The sequence below is a fragment of the Alternaria arborescens genome, assembly GCF_004154835.1.
Source record: "Alternaria arborescens strain FERA 675 chromosome Unknown contig_14, whole genome shotgun sequence".
In the NCBI taxonomy this organism is placed as follows: domain Eukaryota; kingdom Fungi; phylum Ascomycota; class Dothideomycetes; order Pleosporales; family Pleosporaceae; genus Alternaria; species Alternaria arborescens.
The window spans coordinates 795947-811886 of NW_021167869.1; the positions used below are offsets into that span (position 1 = coordinate 795947).

The following is a 15940-nucleotide window of genomic DNA, read 5'->3' on the forward strand; positions in this document are numbered from 1 at the left end:
GGTTTTATTTGTTGTTACGGTTATTTCCTCTAAGGGCTGTTTGCTCGATGGTACGGAAATCTATGACGTGTTAGCGAGTTTTAGATCGAAGCGTTATGGTGACGTTTGCAGCCGCGAGATCCTAGTTCCAACACTTAGCTCCACGGCAACGACAGGAGAGTCTAGATTTGATATTAGTTTTGTATTGATCGTCCGGGAATATCGATAATTAATGAATTCCATGCCCGTGCATAGCTATCATGTTGGGAGTTGATTTCATCGCATCAGCATCGCTCAAATACTCGGTATAGACCTTTTAGGTTTGCGACCTCCATCACACCCCCATTGAGTAGCCCTTTCGTGCCCACTAGTCTAGCCTTACAGGCCGGAAATATGGTGTATTCGATTGCCCGCAGTAGCTTCTTCCGCCTTATAGCAATCTCGATGTCTTCATCAGCAACTGTGCCCTTGTCTTTGCTGTCATCGCTCTTCTGTGCGGATGGCGGCAGAGGCAGACTTTCAGGTACGTAGAAGGACGCAATCTCTCGCAGCAATGTTTGGAAGCACCCCTTCTCCTCATTCCAGTTAACATGTGGTCCGAGACGTAGCAGAAATTGAGGAAGTTTGGCTATAGAAGGAGTGTAGTCCTTCATCAGCAACGGAATAGAGCAAAGGTCGCCTTCTGAGGTGATCTTCATAGAGAAGTATTCGCCTAGCAGCGCCGCCTTACTGATCAACTGCTCCTTGACAACCTCGACAACCTCATCCCAGTCTACCTCGTCCGCCGCGTCGCCTGCATTGGTCTTCTCTTGTTCTGCGGCAACCTTGAGCAGGTCATGTAGTGATAAAGGCGGATTGAAGCGGATTGATCCGTAATTGGCAAAATCTGTGAGACCAACTTGGTAGAAATACTCGTTGCAGAGCATGCCATAGTCGACGAGAAATAGCTTGACGCCGCCTTGTATGGCTGCTATACGCTTCTGCTCGTCAACAATACCAACAAATGTATGCGTCGAGATAATATCCGTAAGCTCGTTGTGCATGGCATCTCGAACCTCTGCGCGAAGGTCTTTGACGGACGTGAGACGACAAGCTATTGGTTCCTTTTCTGCGAGCTCGTATTCCATTTCTTCTTCATCCATTGCAATCTCTTCGACTGATTTCTGCGGCTGCAACATTGACGTAATCTTGCGTGCTGAGGCATCTGTGCGGACAAGGTGATTATCATTTCGTTTCTTGGTCGCTGTTTGCGGCGCCTTTGAGCCGCTGCGATCAGATGCATCAGCTGTCGCAGGAACCGAAGGTATAATCTGTTTCATGGGCGTTGCGAAGGGGACTTTGGGATTTGAAAGCAACGACTGAGTCATGAACGATCGGCTTGTGTCCACCTTGCTCAAGCTTTCGCGGATTGAGTCGCATATGACAGCTATGATTTCGTCTTCGTTCAGAAAATGAACCTCGCGCTTGGTAGGATGCACATTCACATCGACTCGTTGAGGCTCGATTTCGAGACTCAGATAAAAGAATGCATGTGCTCCTTTTGGTAGGAAAGTGGCATAAGTCTGCTCGACACTCTTTTTGATCACCGATGACTCTACCGATCGGTGGTTGATGAAGAGTAGCATCTGCGTCCGTTTGATCGTGTGATTTGCGTTACTGACCCAACCGTTACACTTGAAGCCCCAGCGGTCGTCTTCGACGTTTAGGGATAGCAATTCGTTCGCAACAGCGCTGCCATGGATCTGCCGGATTCGATCTTTAACAGTAGCAGAAGCAGGTACTGTTACACCTGCGCTGTTTTCGCCCGCCTTCCTACAGGAGAAACCAACACCTGCGCAATGAACAGCATACTTTCCGACAAGCTCGAGAATCTTTGCATACTCTTCGCTGGCGGAGCGGAAAGCTCGGCGCCGTGAGGGAACATTGTAGAACATGTCTTCCACCTACACTTCATGAGCTACAACCACAATTGGCACAAATTGAGAAGAACATACCGTGATGATTGTGCCCTGTCGGCCGGCCTTGGGCTTGGGCTCTGCGCTCTGGCCAGGCTTCGCGCTTGAAAGCTTGCCATCGGCAAAGTGAGCTTCCCACGCACAACTTGACTCTTTCGTCCTCGTAGTGACTTTGAGATGAGCAATGTGGCTAATGCTCGCCAGCGCCTCGCCACGAAAGCCATACGTGCCAATGGAGGTCAGATCTTCGAAGGCTTTGAGTTTGGAAGTCGTGAAGCGTTCGCACAATATTGGCAAGTCCTCTTTCTAGGAGATATCAGTATATGATGATGCTGAGAGGGATTACACATACATCGATGCCGTGTCCATTGTCAGTAATCTGTAGCAACTTGAGACCGCCATCTTTGACCAGAACTTCCAATGCTGTTGATCCTGCGTCCACAGCATTCTCAATCAACTCTTTCAACGCGTTCACCGGCGCGACAATGATCTCTCCGGCTGCGATTTTGTTAACGACGTCTTGCGAAAGCGCCTTGATCCTGCGTGGAGCAGGAAGTGGAAGACTATCATCGCCTTTCCTCTTTGTTCCACGTGGCGACTGCGGCGTAAGCTCCATCTTATCCGTCATTTTTGCAAACCGAACTGCGCATTCAGAATAATAGTTTAGGGTGACGCTGGTGAGTGATGCATGACGGAGGTGTGGGCAGACGGGAAGCGCGATGGATGAAATGCCCCACTTTCGCGCTCTCACGTGGCCAGGCACCTCTCCCAACGTCACATCTTCAGCCTCATCATGCGTCATCATTCATCAAAATCCAAAGCTTTGAGGAGATGAAGGAGTACGCCCGAGATAACACTTCTAGCAACAATCATCTCGATGCAATTTAAGGCAAAATAGCGTAGAGAAAAGAGTTGGATGCAGCAGGACGTGTAAGCGGCACATCCAGGTGGCAACTGCTTCTACGTGATATCTCAGGATCCGACTACTGCTTCGTCTCTTTTCAAGGTTATACGGAAAAACGTTGCAGTGATGTCGACCCCATCATACGCTCGCGCCACAACCTCGTCTGCCTCTAGAGCCAGCCCGAGATCATCGAGCACTATCCACACCACAGCAGAACCGACGAAACCTTCGCCATACAGTGCAAAGATCTCCACCACACCTGAAAAGCGCGCTCAAACTCCTCTGACTCCGAAGAAAACCCTCAAACGACCATCTCTTCTTACACCTCGGGCAAGAGACCAGCTCATCTACAATCGCGATCTCTACCCTATCAAACCCAAAGATGTCTCCAAGCCATGCCTCTTAGCAGATCTTCCATCCGAACTACGCAGCCTAGTATACACGTTTGTCTTACCAACGACACATCACATCTCTGATTCCTGGCCCGCAATCCTCAAACACGGACAACAACGGCCACCTTCCCTACTCCACATCTGCCGTGCGATCAGGATAGAGGCGGCATACGACTACTACACCAGCACAGCCTTCAAGTTTACAGTCCGGAACCTCAACTTCTATCCTGTTATGAAATGGCTGGATGAACTACCAAAACAGCATCGCGCTCTGCTGTTATCCCGGAACCGACATTTAGAAATTAACGTCTTACCGAGCGTAAAGAACACCTTCACATATCCACCCAAAGGCTGGTTGATTGATGGATACATGCAAGATCACTGGAAAGCATGCCAGCCCTTTGGAAATATCTACACAGTACCATCTGACGTACATAAATCCCACTTTCTGGTGTTCTGCCGGCTAGCTTCTTGGTTCCTTTGGTGCTCGAGATCGCCACAAAAAGATATCAGGTGGGCTTACACATTTGAGCAGTCGCCATTCCATAATCCGTTTGGGTTGCCGGGTCTACAAGAGCAGGCGGTGTTAAAATGGTTTCTCAACCATCATGCTATGGTGCTAACGATGGGATGTGTGGAAAAGGCATGGAAGAGAAATAAACCTGGGGCGGCGATGATGCGAGGGGATGTCATGAAGTGGCTGGATGCGTTGAACCGATGGTATAAGACACGCTGGGACGAAGAGGCAAACGAAGAAAACTGGGACGAGCAGATGGAGTCAGTGAAGAAGGCTATTCAAAAGTGGTAATTGACGGACATGGTTGTTGGATATGCAAGTTATCATTTGTGTATCATCGCTAGTAAGGAAGGGAAGCGCCTTTTCCTGAATATAGAACTTGTCCTTTGTCCTACCACCGCACATTGTGCTTGTGGACAATATGCACTTAGCGAACATTCAAGAAGGCGGGCTCGAAACCGTAGATGGGATTGCCAAGCTATCAAAATCATTAACGGCAACATCCAAGCTCTGGGACATAACTTACTCGTCGAAGGGTGAAGACGATGTCAGTGACCGTAACAGTTTGGCGCCCACTTGAGTCCAAGATGGCGCATACATCTTTCAATATCTGATAGTCCGTTAGTGTCTGCATGCAGCTACTCGTCAAGATCAACTGACCCGGTGCAGCCTCTCCTTGAGAGCTTGACGGATATCATCATATGTTGTTGCCGAAATGCGCTTCACTCCGCCACGGCGAGCTAACCGACTAAGGTGTAAATTAGTGAACAAGTTGATCAAAGTAACCGCACAGGTTTCGCGGTATTCAAACGCAACAGCATGCTGCAATGAGGCTGCCCACGCTCTTGCTGATGGTGACCCAGGGCTACTTACCGTATATCGTTCTTCGAAATCCCGTATATGTTGTCTTTCCGAATTTTCCTTCAACATGTCAGTTCTTGCATCATCTAGGGCATGAGCTGTGAGCTCACATGTGACGCTTAAGTCCGCCTTTTCCTAACCCATTTCCTTTCCCTATACCGCCGGCGCCCTTACCCAGCCCGAGCCCCAGTCTTGCCGCTCTGGAAGCAGCTGGTGACGCAGAAACAGTTGTTCCTGTTGCTTGCGACCGAGGTGCTGACGCGTAGCGGGATGGACCGCCAAACTGCCTGGGCCTCTCGTTAACCATGCTGCTGCATTAATGGTGTTATGCTCAGGTAGAACGAGCGATGACGGAAGCGCTGTGTTGGTGTGGCTTGGGCACGGGCCGCAACGCCACGCGCTGAGACGCGTCCGCGTTATCAGGTGAGAGTGGGTGCGGTGAAGGGACGCGGGGTATCGCAGCGGGGTACTATCTTCTCTTGTCGACAACAAACGCGAGGTGAGAATAGGCCAAAGTTTAGCGGTGAAGTATCATAGACAGTGGCGGCCACGTTTAACTGCACAAGGTCGCTAAATATCATGCATCTTATGCGCGGCAAACGTTACTCATTAGGTTCCAGGTGCTAGCCCTGATGCATTATTAATACTAGGGTATACGTGATCGTAGGGTCCTTGTATCCAACCTTGAGACCATCTCTACGAAATGAATGTCGCCTCAGTAAACAGAATACCCTCCTCTTCTTTGACCTCATCGCCAACCTTGACCTTGATGGTCATCTTGGGCGCATATTGGTAGATGTACGGCTTTGTGCCAGCTGCGCTTGCGACGATGGTCTTGATGAAACCTGGCACTTCAGCCATAACATCGACACGGTCGATGGTCTTTCCCAGAGCACCAGAAAGGTCTGCAGTGACTTCCTTGCCATCCTCGGTCTTTCCCACCCAGTGGTAGCTCGCCGAGGTGGGCTCCGGCCAGCCGGTCTCGTCTTGCTTGGTCTCGGTGTGCTTCACGTCGCCTTCGGTGTTGGCGAAAAGAAGTTTGTCATCGGTTGCAATTCCGGCGACTCGGACTACAGTCGATGCGTAAGAAGCGGGAGTGGTGAACTCCATGAGGATGGCAGAGTATGATGGTGATTGGAAGTTGACGAAGTTCCATCGCGCAGCTATGTATGTTAGTCGGAAGCGTTTGCATACTTGAGAAGATGCTTACCAGCGTGATGTGGCTTCATTCCTTGGACAGCATGGCTCAACATGCCGCGACCCTTGACGTCGACCTCTCCCTCCTTGGTGATGATGGTACCCTCAACGCTGCATCGCGGCCAGAAGTGGTGGTGCATGAAGCCCCACGGCGCCTTTGGATCGGTGCCGTAGTTGGTTGTGCCGTCCTTTCCGCCCATGAAGCCGGGAGCAGTCCTGGTGAACTTGACGTTGACCATGCTGTTGTCGTTCACGGCCGCCTTGATGGTGTACGCGTTGCCATCTTCGGAGAGTTCGATTGAGACGCCATCGGCGTAGAAGGAATGCTGGTCCTCGTCGAAGCCGTAGTTTGAAACGGGGTCACTTGCCCATAGGAAAGGCTTCTCGCTGTTGGGGTAAAAGAGCTTGCAGTTGAACTGCACGGTCACTCGTAGGCCGCTGTAAGCTGTAAGTACTGTGGTCGTCTAGACAGGCAGAGGGCACTCACGCGACGTTGTTGTAGATGACCTGCAGGAAGCCCTTGTGGCCGGCATCGGTGAAGAGGTAGAAGGTCTGGGTCTCGACGTTGGTGTAGTCGAGCGTCACCCACTTGAGGTCCTTCTTGGTCAGCTCCGTGTAGGCGGGCTCACCACCCTTCTTGCCCACGGGCTGGATGGCTTCGGGACCGTATTCGGGCTCCTGGGTGCCGGCAACCGCGGCTAGTCTACATTTGTAAGTACGCGTCCTCTACGACTACACGGTGTACGCCACGGTCGCGCAGGCACGTGTGGGGGCGAGGGTTGCACTCACGTTGACTTGGCCCAGCTGAACATGTTGAGGGCAGGTCGGGGCACTATCCAAAAATAACAGAGGTGCGTAGGTAAAGGCGGTCACGAGGTTTGATTGGAGGAGGGCAGAAAAAAATCTGGAAAGGTTCTGTTCAACAGGTCTGGATCTGAAATTTTCGGGGTGACGAGAAGCACGGCCGGGAGCAGGTAGGTACAGCGACGTCCAAGGGCGACGTCAGAACAGACGGTCGGGACACTTGGTGGGCGTTGATATGCTGCGAGGGTATCACGAGATGGTGCTGTCGGGGTCTGAGGGACCTCGGTGCTTGGGGAGGATCTTTGGCGTGTTCGTTGAAGATGCCAAAGACGCTGCCGACATGGGAGTTGAGGCGGCGGTGCATGGGAGAGGCTTAGCCGTAGCTTCCCGATGTTGAACGAATTGGGCAACCCGCGCGCCCTGTGCCTTTCGAGGTAGCACCTATGGAGTATCGTCAACCCCTCCGAAGATCAATTTCTTGTCGCTGTTCACGCCCGACGCCGACCTGCTGTCTTCTCTCGCATATACATAGGACCAATCCCCCAGCAGCAGCAGGCCCCTTCCAGATTCCGCACATCCGCGGTTTTACGGGCGAATTGGTTGCACGCAATCGCCGACTAGCGCGGGGCTTCTTTACTCTAGTCTCCGATGACGATTCTCGATGCTTTGTAGTCAGGCACACGACTCGAGCATTGCATCTGGTTCCTTCCTCTCCGGCATCACCACTGCGCGCATTGCTATCGTCATCTTTTCCGCCTTTTCCGCGTGCCCATCTGGACCCTAGATCCGAGCTGCAAGGGCGCTGTGACGGAGCTCTGGGCGACGCGCATCACGAATCCACTCAAGTAAGCTAGAGCTATCCGACCTAGACATCTGCGTCTTTCGTCATGGCCTGGGCTAGGGGAGCTGACCCTCTATGACAGAACATTCACCTCACACTCACACCCAACAACCATCACCCACCATGACGGAGACGCCCCCTGCGCAGTCTGTCCGCTTCAGCGATGTCACCCAGGAAATTGAACCAGAAGAGGCCGTGAGGGATGTCGCGGAGCTCACGGGCACCGACAAGGCACCCAACGATGGCCCATTGAGCCCTCAAGCTGAGGAAGAGCTACGTAATCTGTCGTCCACGCTCCAAAAGTCACGGATGCAGGCCAAGCGCATGGAAAACTTCTCCTTCGAACCTGTCTCACTCCCGCCCTCTCGAGTAAGCAAGCCTCATGAACTAGCCCATGGCCTATCAACACTCCGCTAACCTTCCCAAGGCACCTTCTCCCTCTCCAGCCTCACGAACAGCTTCAGCACACTCAGGACACCGTTCTTCCATTCCGGGGTCACCTGCATCCGCCATGCACTCTCCACCCTTAACGCCAGCAGGCACATCGTCTCGTGAAGAGAGAGCTAACACAGAGGGACACAGAAAGCGCCCGAGTGATCCCGCTATGATGACACCCCAGGTCTCACCCCCGCATGAAGCTCCGCCAACGTCCATGGACTCATCTGTGCAAAATCCAAACGATAGCCAATCTTCACTGCCCGTTCCTGGCTCTCCCAAAACCGCACCACAATCCCCTCGACCCTCGTCAGATCTGTCCGGCATAGTACAGCCGCACCCAAGACGCAGTCCTGCCTTCACAATGGGTCCTGCTGGTGACTCAAACCCGGCCTCCCGGGATGCTAGTCCGGCTGGATCCGGTGGAGAGCGAACGCCAGGAACGTCGACCCCGGCATCTGGCTCCCGGCCATTTACACCACAGGGAGATAGAGACGATACCTATGCTCGCTCCAAACGCGCAGCGCAATCGAGGAATCTGGACTCGCTCGAAGCCCGATACATTTACGGTGGCCGCGATGGGCGTAATTCAGCAGCGTCATCCACATACCAACTACCACGCTCCAGGGGAACCGACTCTGACAAAGAGGAGAGCAAGAGGACGAGCATATTTGGAAAAAAGACGAAAGCTCACTCTGACGTGGAGGACAGCAAATCACAAATAGGCAAACACAACCACGGATCCATGTCTGAACTGAAGCGCTTCTTCAAGATTGGACACAAGAAGGACAAGGATAAAGAGAAGGAGAAGCGGAAAGAGTCGCCTGCGCCGTCTATCAAAAGCCAAAAGATCAAGTCGAACAAGTCAGGGACCATGACACCACCCATCACAAACGGGGCGATGAGCGTACCTTTCGCCGACGACCACGGCCTCCAGAGCAAGTACGGAAAGTTTGGAAAAGTGCTGGGTTCAGGTGCTGGTGGCTCTGTTCGACTCATGAAGCGAAGTAGCGACGGCACCACATTCGCTGTAAAGCAGTTCCGGAACAGGCATTCGTACGAGTCTGAAAAAGACTACAACAAGAAGGTGACTGCCGAGTTCTGTATAGGTTCGACGCTGCACCACGGAAACATCATCGAGACCATGGATCTGGTGAACGAAAAGGGCGCTTACTTCGTTGTGATGGAATACGCGCCTTTCGACCTTTTCGCTATAGTGATGACGGGAAAGATGAGCCGCGAAGAGGTCACTTGCTGCACCCTACAAATCCTTAACGGAGTTACGTACCTTCACAGCATGGGCTTGGCACATCGAGATCTAAAGCTAGACAATGTCGTCGTCAACGAGCACGGAATCATGAAGATCATCGACTTCGGAAGTGCTGCTGTCTTCAAATATCCTTTCGAGGACGAGATTGTCCTTGCAAGTGGTGAGTCTACTATACCGTCTTTGAAAGCATATTCTAATCCCTCCAGGTATCGTTGGATCAGATCCGTACCTCGCTCCAGAAGTGTACGACCTTTCCAAATACGACCCGCAACCGACCGACATCTGGTCTCTTGCTATCATGTTTTGCTGTATGACGCTCCGTCGATTCCCGTGGAAAGCCCCACGCGTCTCCGACAACTCGTATAAGCTCTTCGTCTCGCCTCCTAACGATGGGCCGAGATCGATTACTGGCCCCTCGAAGTCGGCCACTGACCTCCAGAGCAGCGCCGGTGACGATCGTCGTCAGTCAGGGTCACAATCAGAGCCTGCATCTCGTAACCAAACTTCAGAGCATTCTTCAGCCGACAATCGCGCTTCAACATCGTCGACTGGTCAGCAACCGCCTCAAGTGATCAAAGGCCCGTGGCGCCTTCTCCGTCTGCTACCGAGAGAGAGCAGGCACATCATCGGCCGAATGCTGGAAATCGATCCGAAGAAACGCGCAACTCTTGACGAGATCCTCGAAGACAAGTGGGTCACTGGTAGTGCAGTGTGCACGCAAGAAGAGGGTGGACGAGTGCTCCGATGTGACAACCACGACCATACTCTGGAGCCAGGCGCTGGCGTCGCCTCCGCTCCAAACACGCAACAAAAGAAGTGAGCTTGGACCATGAACCTGATGAGGGTCTTGTTATTTTTCCATATTGGCGTTTGGACGATTAGCAGGCGGGTGTTTACAGGCTTTTCTTGTTCGCATGACGTATGGTGTTCCGGCCCGATTAGAAAGGCGGTTCTTCTCCTCTTTGACTATCGCGCGTTTCGTACGCCTTTTTGTTTAATACTGTGAATGTTGTCATGTCAACAAGAAAGATTGACGAAACCTAGTATATGGAAACTACGAGCCAGCAGCCATGATGGAGTTTGGCGTATGTAAATAGCTGTATGCCTTGATGGAAAATACATAAAAGGATCGACGCGCTTTCCCCACGTTTTAATTCCTAGTGCTGATGTGCGGATCGCGATGACGAGCTGTCTGCAGCTCATCTACGTCGGACAGCGACCTACACAATGCTTGTGTAATATCTGTATTTGGCCGACCGGATTTCTTTTCCCCAGCCTTCGTTTTCGCCTATCATGCGGTGATCCTGACACTTCGAAACAAGTACAACTTACCTGACGAGCCCGAAACGTGCGCATCGCCCGTTGCTCGTTTCGAACACACGGTTCACGCTGTCTGTAGGATCGTCCGCACGTTAACGTCAAACAAGCCTTTGTTCTCCATTGTCCAACGGGCTTACTCTTACCCTGTGGAGAAGGCGACGCGTGTTTACGCAACGCATGCATGCAATGCCTCAGGCGAAGTGATCTGAGGCTGCAACTGGATGACTGATGTGGAGTAGATGACCAGATGTGGAGAGCACACACGTCAGATCGCAGCATTGTTAGGCCAAGCCGGGGACCGAAGGATAATGTATACAATGTGGTTGGCTGGCAGGTAGAATATGATGCGCGATATGCGGGAGTTTTGTAGAGGGATCTAGGCCGGATTCTGAAAGCTGAATTGTGGAGTTGAAGGCTGTTGGTTGGAGAGGTGTATGTTGGTAACACCTCGAGACCTCATCACGAGGAAGCGCTTATCGCACTAAGTCGCGATACTTGCCAGTAGTGGACCGGGGAGGCTGGCATTCTGCTGGTGAGTGGGTGGTGTTTGTGAAGAGACGAGATATGCAGAAAGCACGCCTTTAGTGTAGACAACGTGCGCATCCCACGCCTGTATCACGATACTCGATCTTGACAAACGCCCGTTCGGCGTCCAGCACGCAACGCGCAAGCAAGCAAAGTGGGTCCATTTGTATCGTCAATCGAAAGCAGGGGGTGCTATGCAAGGCCTGGGCAAACGAACGTGAAACGAACTACGGTAATACAACACGCATGCCTGCGCAGTCTCAGCCTGTCCGCTTTAACGCGGAGGGCGGCGTTTGAGATTGATGCACGAGTGGCCAAGAGCGGGTTGGAGGGGTTGTGAAGGGTAAGCGCAAGCGAGCCCAGGCGCGGGAGTCGCATGACGAAGATGGGGTGACGGCTGTCATCATGACAGATGTTAAGTATCAAGTCAAGCGAATTGCAGATGGTAGATATGATCTAGGGCGAGAGGATAGTACTACATGAATTGGAATAAGCATGGTCCGAAAAAGCACATTAGCTCCAACGACTATCGTATTTGCCAAAAGCGCACCCTAGAGATGTTCGCCGTGGCCTGTAGCGACGTGCCATGAAAACAAAAGATGGTGTATCTCTTTTGGGCGTGCGACCACACAAAAAGAACAAGCTTCTTCGCAGAGGCGGTGTCTTACATGTCTGCCGTTTTCTGGATGGCCGCTTGTACAAGCTCGAGCTAGAAAAATAGAAACAACCACACCTCCATCAAAAACCAACACAAAGACTCACACGCGCAGCAACACGGATCCGCAGACTATCCATATCCAACCCCCGCCACACCGCTCTCGCCGATGAATGCATCCCATGATCCAGATCTGTTTGGATGCAGAGCTGTTGTTGGCCCTCAAGCGTCTTATCTCTATTGCAGCCCCCAGCCAATAGCCGTCGCAGGCACTTGTCTTTGCAGCTGAAGCAGCGCAGACAAGGGGTCCAAGAGTGAGCTCAGGGTGGGCCTGTGAAGATCGTCGTCGCAGCCGGGCAGCGCCTCGACTCCTGCGCTTCGCTCCCACCCGCACGTACGCAACCAAGGAATGCACGGAACGTACCATGACATGGCTTGTGCGTTTGTGTTGGACCCGCTTCGTGCGAAAGAAGACCCCGTTGACGCGGGAAAATCGTGTAGTGAAAGGATCTGTGTTATAGTTGTCTTGGCTTGTAAGCCAATACTTTAACGCACGTTTTCCCACTTGTTCGCGATCTGGATTTTTTGCGGTTGTCTGGCTCTGCTTCTAGCCTCTAACCTTTCCACATCTACGTACCACAGTCCCCGACTTGCTTCCCACCTTACTTCATTTAATTGCTCTGTCTTCCCTTTCCTGGCTGGTCCGCCCACGTGTTTGACATACGCTTGTATATGTAATCGAATTTCGGAAAGCATTGAGCCTCGGGTTATTTTATAAGAAGGATGCGTCGCCAACTTCCCCCAAGTCATCTCAAGGTCCCGCCTGGTCCCCATGCCTTTCCAAGACAACACTTTTTGGGTCAGGATACGGTTGTTGTAAACCATTACTCCGGAATTGAAAAGGCCATTCCTGCCATACCGTCTTTACCAGGATTTAGGACAAGTGCTGGTATGTTTGGGTTTATTTTATTTTCTCCGGGAGTGTTGATGGTCGTGTGCTCGGTTGCCGCGACTGGGGTTGTGATGTCAACCATGCAGCAACATAGACGCGCGAGATACCTGGGTACGAATACGAGCTAACACGCGCACGACAGCATTCTTAACGTCGCTGAGCGCAAACCTCAGAATTGACCCTGATCTGCCCTCGCCGTTGCCAACACCTACGTCGTTTCGATTGAACAACTTCTGCCAAGAGGTTCCTTCCACGTCGCTATCCTACTCAACATTACCCGCGCAGTACAACCCGTACCCTTCGCCTGCCGAGTCTCAAGCCATGTCGTCGGCCGAAGCAAACGCACCGGCTAAGCCACCCACAGACGAGCTGCCACAACTCTCCACCTACACTGCCGAGACAGAGGATGATCGCATTGAGGGCTTGCGCTTGGTAGCAGATTCGGTCGCACAACAACGTCAGGTCGCGAGCAAGGTCATGCTGTTTCACCCCATCTCGCTAGCCGCCTACTTCGCTATTGTCGCCATTGCGGCTCAACTCACGCTACGCTGGTACGAGGACAAACTGATGCTTCTCACGACCATTGGAGGTATCTCGATGACCTTCCTTATCTTTATTCGATGGATGACTGGTGGTTACATTGGCATGGCCGAGGAAATCAACATGGAGTGGCTGGGCGATGACAGGCTCATCGTAGTGAAGTGGGGTGAGGACGTCATTGGATCCTTGGTATTGGGTTGGGCCGATAATGATGCCGCAAAGAAACGTGGCCGGAGAAGGAGGGGCAAGGCCGTTGTGCGCGCTTGGACTGTACAGTTGAAGTATCGCGGCAAGGGCGTTGGCGAAGGTCTTCTGGAGGAAGCTGTCAAGGTTGCGGGAGAGCGAGGTGCAGATGGCATTATCTTCGATGCTGACCATGCCAGTAAGTGCACACCTACTCATAGTCCCAGGCCACTGCTAACAGTACACCAGACTCCAAGCGCGTTCTCCCTGCCGTCTTTAATGGCTTCATCAACAAACAAGATGCCAAAGCTGAGAAGGCCCTACAAAAAGTTGCAGATGCGAAGGGCAACTTTCGCCAGCGTCAAAGCTCTCCCACCTGGGGCAGCAGGTAGACACATGCTACACATTTCATTTTGTTTAGGACAGCAGGTGGTGTTCTGTCTTCACTTTATCGCGGCGACGAGTTTCTTTTGGAAGATACCCCATTCCTCTCGTTGATGATACCCCGAACGATCGTTATCGTTGCTAGCATCAAGTTTTCTGTACTTGCTTTTTCATGTTCCTATTTCGGCATCGAGTCCCCGTCATCATCACCATACAGACCATACATCAGAGTCATAATAGACGATACAACGGCCCTTTGTTGATAGAATACAATGACGATATCTAGCAGAACTAGTTGCATAACGCTCAACTCCGCTGCCCTGGTGACTTGCGTCCCGCCTGAAGCTGAATAGATTAATATTCACTGATATGCATTGCATACCCGACTGTTCCGCGCGACCTCCACAAACCTTGTGGTTGTAATCCGGGCTGTCCTTATCGCGGCATCCCTCTCGATCCACGAACAAGTGAGAAAACAGGCCGCATGTACTGATAACGGTGCATAACCTTTCGATATCAGCACCTTGGCGTCAGATTCCGGTTCGTTGGTAGATTTGCCCCGCGTTGCTCGCTACTGCCCCTCCATGTACAAGGGGAAATTAGGCTTTCCAGGCTTTCCGTCAAGGTTGCATGATGCATGCAAGCGGACCCGGAGACGATGGCTTAGCCCAGCGCCAATGTCTGGGTAGGTTGGCTGCTACGATGATAACGGCCCAAGCTCAACACAAGACAAATGATACCATAGGCACTATTGATTGACTGCTCCTGTTCGCTCCTTCATCGGCCTGCAAATGCATGTGAAGCTGCGCAACAGGTTGCACGGTACCGCCCGTGTAAAGCTGCACAGGAACAGTTTCGGACTCCGAACCTGCTCGGGCTCAACGCGCGGCTGCACCAGCCTCTGTATCACCGTCAACTGAACTCGCTGGATACTCCTCGCGCAACTGCAGTATGACTTTCTGTGCCACAGTCAGTATATTTGGCGGTCGCGCAGAGCAGGCCGCGACTTCAACGCAACAGTGCGAACCGCGCGCGAGGCGATCTGCTGTTACACCTTGCTGTGCCGTACTGGGTACGTACCGCTAATGCCTCCGGGTTCGCGCCGTTTTCGATGAGCGATACGCAGTATGACAACTGCTGGCGATCAAGATGAGTATTCTAGGGCTAATGTCAGGTATCAGGCGCTTCCTTCAGGCGCAGTGTTTCGTACTAGCAATGTTGCGATTTCATGAAGAATATCGATGACTTCACGAGCGGCCTTCCGACGGGCGTCAGCTGATGATTGCTCGGCTGCTGGCATCTTTGGTGTTCGATATGATGCTTGGCCTTTTTGATTGCACAGGCGTATAACTTTAGGAGTTGTCTGTTTGTTTACGTCGCTGCGAGATTGTGTGGTGAAAGTCGCGTCTCCACACGCGCTTTCCGCACGTGAGTTCCGCACGTGATTTTCTTGGCGTCTCTGCCCCTCAGGTACTCTATCGGAAAGTCGGAATCCTCGTCTCTTTGACACCAAAACATAGTTGTGACATCAGCATCATCATGACGCAGACGGTTCACTGGTGCTCAGGCGCAATAGAAGAGCCACAAAATGGAAGCTCGCGTGCTTGTTGTAGGATCTTTTATAGCTACACGCAGCTTCATTTGACCTCTTGAACGACTTCAAGCTTCATAGCATTTACGTTCCTCTAACTAGTCTCGTCGATTACAACTCAGATCAGACATTATGGCATCAGACCCGCACCAAGGAGGCCGTCTTGAGGACATGGCCGCAAAGGGCACTTCGATTCCTGGTGACGCTGGAAAGATGAACGTGGTAAGCTTTTACACCTGTTTCGCGGACTATATGTCAGTGTAAGGCCTGTGTACTGATAGGAGTTCAGGTGTCACCTTCTTCTCACCCAGATCAGACCCATACAAATATCGCACACGCAGCGGATAATGCGTTCGATATCCCACGCAGTGTCAACGACCACGGACAGACAGGCGAGGTCATGACCGGCACTGGTGACCAGTTGCCATCAAGTGTGGAGAAGAAGAACCTAGACGACGCAAACTTTGACCCTAGAGCAAAGGGTCACGACCAATATGCGAAGCACGCCCGACAGGATAATCCCATGGATAGCTTGAAGCATGGTGCTGGCGACCATAATGTAGAGGCTGCACCGGGTGAAGAAGAAGAGAGTCAGGATGCGCTTCTGAACAAGAGAGGCGCGCAGTAGGTGTTGA

At 52.1% G+C, this 15940-nt stretch overlaps 8 protein-coding genes across 8 annotated transcripts; 4 read left to right on the forward strand and 4 right to left on the reverse strand.

Annotated features, from left to right (window-relative positions):
- Positions 1–263: 263 nt before the first annotated feature.
- AA0111_g6758 (putative MutL 1) lies at positions 264–2562 on the reverse strand (the record flags this gene model as incomplete). The annotated part of the gene is made up of 3 exons (XM_028653015.1): positions 264–1922; positions 1974–2240; positions 2287–2562. The coding sequence occupies 3 exons, from the start codon at positions 2560–2562 to the stop codon at positions 264–266; spliced, it is 2202 nt and encodes a 733-aa protein (XP_028505798.1).
- Positions 2563–2964: 402 nt separating this feature from the next.
- Positions 2965–4038, forward strand: AA0111_g6759 (hypothetical protein; the record flags this gene model as incomplete). The annotated part of the gene is made up of 1 exon (XM_028653016.1): positions 2965–4038. One exon carries the CDS (start codon positions 2965–2967, stop codon positions 4036–4038), a length of 1074 nt encoding a protein of 357 aa, XP_028505799.1.
- A 136-nt stretch (positions 4039–4174) lies between these two features.
- On the reverse strand, positions 4175–4915 carry AA0111_g6760 (hypothetical protein; the record flags this gene model as incomplete). The annotated part of the gene is made up of 5 exons (XM_028653018.1): positions 4175–4225; positions 4274–4357; positions 4408–4495; positions 4621–4668; positions 4719–4915. 5 exons carry the CDS (start codon positions 4913–4915, stop codon positions 4175–4177), a joined length of 468 nt encoding a protein of 155 aa, XP_028505928.1.
- Positions 4916–5304: 389 nt separating this feature from the next.
- On the reverse strand, positions 5305–6617 carry AA0111_g6761 (Survival factor 1; the record flags this gene model as incomplete). The annotated part of the gene is made up of 4 exons (XM_028653019.1): positions 5305–5771; positions 5819–6243; positions 6293–6508; positions 6595–6617. The coding sequence occupies 4 exons, from the start codon at positions 6615–6617 to the stop codon at positions 5305–5307; spliced, it is 1131 nt and encodes a 376-aa protein (XP_028505927.1).
- A 956-nt stretch (positions 6618–7573) lies between these two features.
- On the forward strand, positions 7574–9975 carry AA0111_g6762 (Nitrogen permease reactivator protein; the record flags this gene model as incomplete). The annotated part of the gene is made up of 3 exons (XM_028653020.1): positions 7574–7819; positions 7878–9315; positions 9362–9975. The coding sequence occupies 3 exons, from the start codon at positions 7574–7576 to the stop codon at positions 9973–9975; spliced, it is 2298 nt and encodes a 765-aa protein (XP_028505930.1).
- A 2463-nt stretch (positions 9976–12438) lies between these two features.
- Positions 12439–13722, forward strand: AA0111_g6763 (hypothetical protein; the record flags this gene model as incomplete). The annotated part of the gene is made up of 3 exons (XM_028653021.1): positions 12439–12604; positions 12750–13529; positions 13580–13722. 3 exons carry the CDS (start codon positions 12439–12441, stop codon positions 13720–13722), a joined length of 1089 nt encoding a protein of 362 aa, XP_028505929.1.
- Positions 13723–14592: 870 nt separating this feature from the next.
- AA0111_g6764 (hypothetical protein) lies at positions 14593–15014 on the reverse strand (the record flags this gene model as incomplete). Its single annotated transcript, XM_028653022.1, has 3 exons — positions 14593–14673; positions 14795–14872; positions 14925–15014. 3 exons carry the CDS (start codon positions 15012–15014, stop codon positions 14593–14595), a joined length of 249 nt encoding a protein of 82 aa, XP_028505932.1.
- A 423-nt stretch (positions 15015–15437) lies between these two features.
- Positions 15438–15933, forward strand: AA0111_g6765 (hypothetical protein; the record flags this gene model as incomplete). Its single annotated transcript, XM_028653023.1, has 2 exons — positions 15438–15527; positions 15595–15933. The coding sequence occupies 2 exons, from the start codon at positions 15438–15440 to the stop codon at positions 15931–15933; spliced, it is 429 nt and encodes a 142-aa protein (XP_028505931.1).
- Positions 15934–15940: the final 7 nt, after the last annotated feature.